This window comes from Montipora capricornis, chromosome 7 (genome assembly GCF_036669925.1).
Source record: "Montipora capricornis isolate CH-2021 chromosome 7, ASM3666992v2, whole genome shotgun sequence".
Classification (NCBI taxonomy): Eukaryota; Metazoa; Cnidaria; class Anthozoa; order Scleractinia; family Acroporidae; genus Montipora; species Montipora capricornis.
Window position 1 is genome coordinate 19,549,515 of NC_090889.1, and position 10,000 is coordinate 19,559,514.

At 38.8% G+C, this 10,000-nt stretch overlaps 1 protein-coding gene across 1 annotated transcript in view; it reads right to left on the reverse strand.

Annotated features, from left to right (window-relative positions):
* Window positions 1-10,000, reverse strand: part of LOC138057381 (DNA replication licensing factor mcm2-like) — a 35,806-nt gene that overhangs the window by 10,362 nt on the left and 15,444 nt on the right. The window contains exons 8-14 of the mRNA XM_068903414.1: window positions 7,870-8,077; window positions 7,096-7,230; window positions 6,198-6,389; window positions 5,236-5,329; window positions 2,056-2,306; window positions 969-1,058; window positions 53-127 (exon numbers count right to left, since the gene is read on the reverse strand). Of these exons, the coding sequence (XP_068759515.1) occupies window positions 53-127; window positions 969-1,058; window positions 2,056-2,306; window positions 5,236-5,329; window positions 6,198-6,389; window positions 7,096-7,230; window positions 7,870-8,077 (1,045 nt within the window). The remainder of the gene's footprint in view (window positions 1-52; window positions 128-968; window positions 1,059-2,055; window positions 2,307-5,235; window positions 5,330-6,197; window positions 6,390-7,095; window positions 7,231-7,869; window positions 8,078-10,000) is intronic.

A 10,000-nucleotide genomic window follows, 5' to 3' on the forward strand; every position in this document is an offset into this window, starting at 1 on the left:
ACACTGTCACATTTTCTAACTGCAAGTTTCTTTTACCACTTAGCATACATACATTTTCAGCAAAAGTCAGGGAAGGGTCATAACGTCCACCAATTGGATTTGCAGCAGCTAGGATGCTGCATCGCGCCTAGAGGCAAAAGTGAACAAAGAAATGTTAATGAAAAGTTGTTGGATAAAACTAATGTACTTGGTATGGAAAATACTGGATTAATAATTACATCATTGAGTGTCAGAGGGTACAAGAGGGAAATAGCTTCATGCGTTGTCCAGACTGGTGTACTTTAATTTCATCCGAGTAAAGTACTACTTACATTGCTAAACATAATGGAAAACCAGTTATAAAGACTTGTCAGCAAGGTGGGAAAAGAGTTGGGAAAAGGGCATTACATGTACATGTGTAGCACACTGCATCAGTCAACATAAACAGGTCAGAAACAGATTTTGCTCAATGTCCACAAAGTTGTTCAAACGTGAGGCAAGCAGAACTGTGTGACTTTCTCCCAACCATAGCCAGAACTGTTTGCTGGTGTTAAATCCACTTTTAAGCAGCACTTATATCAACGAAAGAGTGAAGTGATTCTCTTTTGTTTTTTACCCGCAATTCAAACACATGCATTTATTTATCAAGTCTCCCTCCCCCTCGCGCCAGAAAAAGCCGTATGGGAGCATGTACTGCTCCACGCGATTTGAGACTCTTAAAAAGCCAAGGTATTTACAGTCAGAAAAGCAAATGCAAACAACATATTAGACAAATTTTCTGTGTATACTTTTGTTATTTATTTTGTCCAAACTTCATATTCTGAGTGCTCTTGAATAGTGCAAAGCGCCCAAATGGCACACAGACCTCGCTGCACTCTGCCCATACACCATGACTTTTGGCCAAATATTTTCCTGTTCGGCCCTCCACCTCAGTGAACACGTACATATTATTTCAGCAGTTGACCTTATCAAATTAGCTCTGTACTGACCTGCAAGGAGGTAACAATGCCTGCTTTGGAAATAGAGATGCTCTGTTGTTCCATGGCTTCATGGATGCTTGTTCGATCAGCGTCATTCATCTTGGAACAAGTAAGACTATTAGTTTTTATAAAATAATTAGGATAGTATGTGCACTCTCATTGGTCAATAGCTGTGTTTAGATGAGAGTATGTAAACATGGCTGTGGCATCAGACGAATTTTGATTGGTTGTGTGTCGTCAGACATGCATTTTGATTAGCTGGTAGGAAACATGAGCAGTGGATCAAGAAAATCTGTTCCAATCAAGAAATTAAAAAAGACAGCATTTACCTTCATTTGTTGACTTACTTTTGAGAAATAATTATTTTGTGAAAGCAATAGAGGACTTTTTCCATGTTTACATAGCCTCATCTAAACACTTGGGGAGTTGGGAGAATTCTCAACTCAAATTCTCCCAACTTCCCTCATGTTTAGATGAGGCTATGAAAACATTGAAAAAGTCCGCTATTGCTTAAGTACAATACATTTCAGAAACAGGCAATCAATGGACATGCAAGACAGAGTCAAATTTTTGTATTAATACAAAATCTTAACAAGTTTTTCAATAAAGAGTGATTATTTATGTAAAAAAAACTCCTTTTTTATGAAACAGACTTTTGCTTGCCTTTTCATGAACAAATTACCAGAGTTCAGATTATTATAGCCACTTAACCAAACAAAAAAAGAGAGGTGATACATGAAGTTACCAAGTGATAGTGTAGCCTTTTCGTATCATGTGAACACTGAATACTATTAATTAATTAATTAATTAATTAATCAATCAATTAATCAATAATTATTTTTCCTAGCCTCCTTCAAAGAAATTCTTTTAGCCTCCAAAGAATTGTTCTTTACTCCCTGATGAATTTCCATAGAAATGAAAATTTACATTCTTCACTTTCCCAATGGAGTTGTTTGGTTTGAATGAAGTCTTTCAATATTATTGGTAGTCCTGTTGTTGAAGCAGGATTTTGATCTAAAATGCGACAGTTCTGAACCCTTGCCAAAAGTCACATTGACTTGAGTAAAAGTTGTCATTCATAAATGCATCAACTTACTTTATCAAACTCATCAATCAAACAGACGCCTTTGTCCGCCAGGACAAGTGCCCCAGCTTCCAATGTCCATTCCTTGGTGACTGGGTGTCTCTGCACGTATGCTGTCAATCCTACCGCGGAAGCTCCTTGGCCAGTAGTGAAAACAGCCCTTTGAGCTGCCTTTTCGACATACTTAAGAAATTGAGATTTTGCTGTTCCTGGGTCACCACACAGCAAGATGTTTATGTCACCACGCAGTTTATGCTTTCCACCTAAAAATATTTTATAAACATGTTACAAATCATCATTATTATTATCGCAACTATTACAACAATCTCTAATCTGATTGGTTCTGTGCACGCCTATCTGTTATGCAATTGGCACGCAATCACGTGGGTGTCCAATTACAGGTATTCAATTTGGGGTTGCAAATTGGACACCTATGCCATTTGCACATCAATCACATGCACTTGGAAGGGGTCTTTCTAGCTCTTGCTGTTTTCCTACTGTTTGCAAAACAGATTGAATATAATTTTAACTTTTTCACACAACATGAAGTATCACGTGAGGATTCGGTCGCAAAGTAACCACCGTGGGTGCTAAACACAGTGAGTTTCCACCCACAGCAGGGGTCTCTTTTCCCGTACCTGTCAGCCCAGCGAACGCAAAAGAAGAGACATCTCTTAGCAGGGCACCTCTCCTAACTAACTGTCATCCAAGAACCTGTTTCTTGCACAGCATGCTTTTAACTAGGCTGTCCAGAACATAGAGCATGCAACTGTTTTAACTCCACTTGTTTTTTGCCTTATCCTAGGCTTTCCATCCTTCTCGGCAACTCACCCTTGGTTCTTGACAACTTTCACCCCTACCCCAAGATATCTGCAGAACTCTGTCCAAAGGGTTTAACTCTCTTTTCCATTATCTGAACCCTTCAACACTTATTACAGTGCAGACCAGAAATATGCGTCCCAAAAAACGCGTGCGAAACGAGCATACGAAAATTGCGCACACGCGTCTGCGTTTGTAACACGCGCATCAAAAACGCGCATTCATCAAAGATAATTAGTATGTATGAGTTGGCCCATTGTCTTTTCATTGTTTAAGTTTTATTGTTAGTTTCAGCGCAAGACAATGGCTATGTCAACAGTGAAGTCTTTGACAAAATTTCAAATAACGCGTGCTTCCAAGTGAAATTCGAGTCAACAATGCACTCGCTTCCGCTTCATATTTAATTTCAGACATTTGAAAATTACTTTCACTTCTCGCTGCATCAACAAATGACATAATGAGGGGAATAAATATTTTCCTGTGATTAAAACGTAAAACAGGACTATTTTCAATTTGAAAGACATCGGTTTTGCCAACAGAAATCGACGGTCAGTAAAGTTAGTCGATCAATAACAAATATCGCTAAGAGCAAGACTTGGACGAACAGCGCAGTGAAATGCAGTAAAATCAACGAAATAAGGAGTATATTCATTCGCAAACAAAACTTACTTACGCCATCTGTAATACCGGTACTTTCTCGTATATTTCAAAATAATTTTTGTAATAATTTTTGTAATGCGTGCGTGACATTCAAAAGGCGTCTCGGCATTGTGTCCTTTTGCGAATTGAAGCTGGAATGCGCTCGGAGTTGAAAAATCTCCCCTTTAAGATATCTTCTGCACCAATTTCTTTCTTTAGTTACATTGTAAGCTTTACGGAGGAGAATTAACGCGGGGTTGGCTGGAAGCATACGGAGTGAAACCCTGTGTAACAAAAAAAGCCGAATTCATTCAAAGATACATGCGACTTTCAGTTGCCGGCTGTTTTATTTTCTTTCAGTTACTCATGAATGCAAAATATTGTTTGTTCAAATTGATGGTTTTACAAAACAGAGTTTTATTATTTTTCATTCAGTGAATGTCGAAAGAATTTAAAACTAAGTCAGAGATGTATCCAGAGTGCGTCACTCGTTTTCCTTTCAATTGGACGCAGAAAAAAATCGGATGTTTATGCAAATTACGAACGCCAGGACCCCATGCGAACGGCGTATTTCACAGGGAAATTGAACATTCCCATTTCTCACAACGGAGAAATGATTGAGTTCCTTAAATTTCAAGGTTAGCTGCTATTTTCGGATTTTTGTAGTCCAATAATTTCATTTTGTCAACCATTATATCCAGCTTCAGAAGTCGAATTTTAAATTCGCACGTGTTGCGTGACATGATCTGAGCTGCTTTTTACGTGAGACAATCGGCGACACTTTCGATCTGCCGCCAGTGATAATAAAACATTTCGGTCGAAGTTCAGTTTGTTGCATGCTTTCCAAGTGAATTTCAAGCATTAGTTCGCTTATCGTGAGTGAAATAACAGAGAATCCAAAGGCAAAGTATGTTAAATTTTTGTTTTGTGCGACCCTGTTAATAAAAAAAAATAATTCCGGGCGCACACGTGTCATTGTCGTCTCGGTTCTTGTTTTGCACGTAACTTGCCTGTTTTGCAAATTATGCAACTTTTTTTCGGAGTTAGTGTTATAATGAGCGTGTTGAACATGAAACTTGAATGTATTCCATCGCTTGATTATTAACATTGGCCATGGCGAAGTCACGGACGCACGGGCCGACGATGAACTGTGCATCGATCTTAACTTTGTAGGTTCGTTTCGAAAACTCACAATGGTCAGTTGACACCGCTCTTCAATTTAAATGTTCTGGTAAGTTGATCGCAGAAATTAAATATTCATTTTATCGTCTGTCTATTGTTTCGTGGAACAATGAACATCACATCTACGATACGAGTTTGCATAACAAAAGAAAAAACGCGCATCAAATGCGCGTTTGGAAACGCGCATTTAAAAACGCGTGTGCGCAAAAAACGCGCGTGCGTTTTGCGTCTGCGTAGGACGCATATTTCTGGTCTGCACTGTACTTCCCCTTGTCAAAACACCACTTCTGCACATTAATTTTATTTACCCCATAAAATGCTCCTGTTTCATTACTAGCTGTGTCAATATTGTTGTTATATTAATATATTACGAAAAATTATAACTAGTAATAGTAGTAGTTGTATTTTTAATATAATAATATTGCATGCATGCTATTATCAGTTTGATGCAACAGTATTAATTTAGGAAGCCGCTAACTCCTCAAAAAAGCAACAGTGTGGATCAAGAACAAAACAGGAATGTAGTACTACAAAAAAAAAAGAAGACCAAACCTGGGTCTTTAGCAACACCACCAAACATTGCCAGGGCAATTCCCCTCTTGATGTCTTCATGGCTGTAAATGGATGGTGCTATACTGTTGATGATCTGCATAAAAACAGCACCCAATTTCTTAGATATCATTGATGACAACCCTTGCTACAAAAATTCTTAACTGTATGAAGAATGGACTTGTGCACTTATTTTCACTTTCGCCTTTTAGCCGCACTTTTTTTCACAAAATTGAAGCCAAAAATCAAGGGTAAGGCTTATCCATGGATACATCTGTGTTTGGAGTTCTCAAAACCTAATTAATATTAATAAAAATTCTTAAGATGTCAAGAAATAAACATAAAGAAACTGAGAGCATGTTGCTGTAGTTCATTGACTTTTTCATTCAGTGGTGGCTCCCAAAGGAGATAACTTTATATATACTCGATTCAATTCGAGCTTGTTATAGGCTCCTAGTATGTACAGCGAATGTGTAGAGTTAACAAATAACTTTACGAAAATTAGTCAAGAAGCTTATAACCGAATAACTACAGTACGAGTATTTGAGTTAACAAAAATTGGCTTAAAAGTAAGCAGAATATTTAAATGCTTTGTAACACTATTTTATTAAATTGTATACAACTGTCTTCATAATGCCAGTCCTTTAATGTTCATTTACAGTTTACGAGATCAATCAATAAACCTGATTCAAATGTCACTTCGGTCTCCAAAGAGTACCCACATTTTGGTAATTTCTCCGGTTACGATTTTCTTGGCAATTCATTCGGCTTTGATGTTTGCTTGCCCCTACAAGATGCTTGCCCATCAGTCAACCCACGATGAGAGAGCGCTAGCCTGAACATTGTAGCCCCAGGCTATAGGACAGCCTTTTTTGTCACACCCTGTAATACTGTTATCAGGAAAAATTCAAACTGAAAACATGCAGCTGATGGAGGAAACAAGCTGCAGCTAAACCTTGAAATACCTTTTCTGCAATTTTCTCATCTTTTGACAAATCAATGATTGCCTTGATGTCCTCATCTGTCAAACTCGTCACAGCCATTTTGTCATCTTGTTTGGTGATGTAATTGGCTTCAATTACTGTAGCAAATACAGGAAATCCATTGGCACGGTTCAGGCTTGTGTCATAATTTATTCTGTAAATGCCTGTCAGTTCCTTAAAAAAAATATATGTACATTGTGATTAATGAGAGCAAAATTTCAGGTTAGTTAGTGAATGCAAAGTGGTGAAGCTTTATTAGCACACCAGACTCCTTACACCAAGCTTGCTGGTTCCAAGTGTAGCCCTATCAGCATGCTGTTTCCTAGGACAAGAAACTTTGCTTCGCATTGTCTCTCTTCGCTCTGGTGTATAAATGGGTAAATGCCAAAATATTGCTGGGGTAACCTTGCCTTGGACACGAATCCCGTTTAGGGGGAGTAGCAATGCTCTCAGTTGCTTAGCTACTTGAAAACGGGATAAGCTATGCCTGTGCAAGCCCCAGCAACTTGTGTGTGACTTACCGACCCACCCATGTTTTTTACAGGGAGGTCTGGTTTATGCGCTCACTTTGCTTTCCTTTGCCTAAACCCTCTTTAAAATGAGCCAGGTGGTGTGGCTAAGTGTTTGGGGTTCAATTTCGAAGCTATTGCTAGGAAATAGGCAACCGCTCTGCCTCCTGCCAGTTGGTAAATTTCATTGACAATTTGTTCCAATTTTTGTTTTCCAATGGTCCTTGAGGGAAACTGTCAGTAAGCAGTGCCAAGACAGAATTCTTATGGCCAGTGCTCTTCAAAAGATTTCTGCTAGTAGGAAAAACGAAAAACAATTTTTTTCACTATACTTGTTCATAAACTTCAACTTCGTCTTACTGATAACTTACTATTTCATCCCCAGGTTTGCAACTGTCTACCAGATCACCATTCAAAATGACATCTTTGTACCGTGGAAGTCTGCCGGCTGCAACTTTGCTTGGACTCTCTTGAATTTTGATTTTTTGGAAGTTCTGATAAATTGTCTACAGTGAGGGAAAAATATGATGCACTTTTATGTTCAGTAACTCGATCGTACAATTTTGGCCTGTAAGACTGAATTTGTTGAGCAGTGCATTTCAATGAAGGAGGTCAGGAATCAACTCTGTGTGCATATAACATTCAGGATCTTCATATAACTAAGGTGAAAGCACTGCCTTTGTAATATTGATCTATGTCGTGAACTATGCCTGCATGTTTCAAAAGATCACATTACATAAAAACCGCTCAATAATTATTATAGTCACAAATAACACAAATCATTGTTTTTTAGGCCTAAACGTTATAATGCCCGTCTTCCTTCATTCTCCTCCTTCAATTTTCTTTTGAGGGTGTTTGTTTGTTTTTCGTTTGTTACTTATTAATTTTGTTTGAACAGGTTGAAGTTTTGGCAGCTATTCAGCTGATGTGAACCTGCTATACCCACCCACCCATACACTCAGAAAGGACAGCAACATCAACAGGTACCGTGGACCGTACTACCAATAACTGTTTTCAAAGGAGCAATTCATTGGAGAATAGTCAAGGATGGGAAAGTTAATCAAGGCTTCGGCAGAACCACAAAAGTGACACAAGGTAAATTTGGTTTATCGCAAATCTGATAGAAGCAAGGAATTATCACCTACCTGCTCCATGTTGACTTCAAATGGACCCCGCGACTGACACTCTGGGCATGACCCCGGCTTCACTTCTTGATTGGGAGATTGAAAGAATGGACCAAGGATAAATGAACACTTTTGACAATCATACTTGACCATGCTGAGCTGTGGAAGAATGCCTGTACTGCTTGTCACCACCCCACAAGTTCGAATCAGCTGGTTTACATGTAGCTGCCTGCAAATAAAGCTCTGCATGAATCTCATCAAGTAGCAAAATACCCTTGTGGTGAACGTGATATGGTGTTATATCCTCACTAGAACACCCTTGTGGTGAAAGTGACATGGGGGTCATATCCTCGCTAGAACACCCTTGTTGTGAATGTGACATGGTGTTATATCCTTGCTAGAACACCCTTGTGGTGAATGTGACATGGTGTTATATCCTCGCTAGAACACCCTTGTGGTGAATGTGACATCGTGCCATATCCTCCCTAGAACACCCTTGTGGTGAATGTGACATGGTGTTATATCCTCGCTAGAACACCCTTGTGGTGAATGTGACATGGTGTTATATCCTCGCTAGAACACCCTTGTGGTGAATGTGACATCGTGCCATATCCTCCCTAGAACACCCTTGTGGTGAATGTGACATGGTGTCATATCCTCGCTAGAACACCCTTGTGGTGAATGTGACATGGTGTTATATCCTCGCTAGAACACCCTTGTGGTGAATGTGACATGGTGTTATATCCTCGCTAGAACACCCTTGTAGTGAATGTGACATCATGTCATATCTTCGCTCTTGACTTACAGTACCGCTCAGAATTAACCTAACATGGAGAACGCGATCAGAACGAAACTTGAACGAGAAATGAAACAGCAACAGAACAGATATGGAATGGGGGCAGAACGGATATGGAACAAACAAGTTCTCTTTAACCTGTTCTCTAGAACATGTTCTCATCTGCAGGAACGCGTTCTAGAGAACGTCCCCGCTTAGCGAGATTTACGTGTACTTTGTGAAGTCCACATTTGTTAGCATTAGGCGCGTGTCGCTTGACACCCGGCCCGGTTAAAAAAGGGATTGGTGTTCAAGGCTGCTAAATTAAGCGCTTGATTTTAAGACTACAATTGGGAAACTGTAATAATCTGAAAACGGAGATGGAAAGTACATTTCATGTGCATTTAGCTGGTAAAGAGAAAGCTTCAAAATATCTTTCTGTTTTCAATTAAGAACATAACAAAACAACCCGCACTTCAAATCAGCGAGAAAAACAGTTGCAGTGAACGGGATTGAGATGTTAGTGTGAATATTTTCTTTTTCTCAATATGGCCAAAGAGGCTTGAAAATTTACGTACACATTAGTTGGATAATACCGTTCATCCACAGACAATGAGTAATTTTAGATTTGTAGAACCAGAACTAGCGTTACGCGACTAGTTTTTGCACTAAATTTTTAACCATTACGCCAAAAATAAATTTATCGTTTGATCTGTGGTTTGGTTCGTTCGGTTTGAATCCTTTGTAAAACACTAGGTTTCCTTCACTTTAATCGTTCCTTTAAGATATTTCTTTTGTACGTAACCGAAAATACACGTTAAAATTCCACTAGCCGTGAAATGTGCGCAAACAAAACAACTGGCTCGTTCTGCTTCACTAAACAAGTTTGGTTGCCTAGCACGTGACAATTTTTACTCAATACGTGACTAATTCTCTCACGCAAAGTACAAATTTTAAACCCTCGAAACCTTTTAAAAAACGCTTTAAACCTTTCTTTTTTACCATTTTTTCAAACGATAGCTGCTGCGAACCAAACGAACAATAGAAAGGTTAAAGCGATACAAACAATAGAAAGGAAATTAAAAGTGCGATGTTTTGGATCAAAATGTAACACGTCCAACGAAAAATTTTCGGATTCCACCAACTTTGTCTTTGTGCTGTCCGCTAACAAAGCAAAATCAACACAAGGAAAGTATCAAAATAAACAGCAGACATAATAGACAAGCTTTTATTTTCGGTATTATTCCAGATAAATACTTTGTAACAAAGAAACAACAGATAAACTTCGGGTATTGTCGGTAAGCGGTTGACAACCAATACCGTGCGCAAGGCCAAATTTATACGCAAGTCGTCTTTTGTCCTTGTTTTGCTCACTTT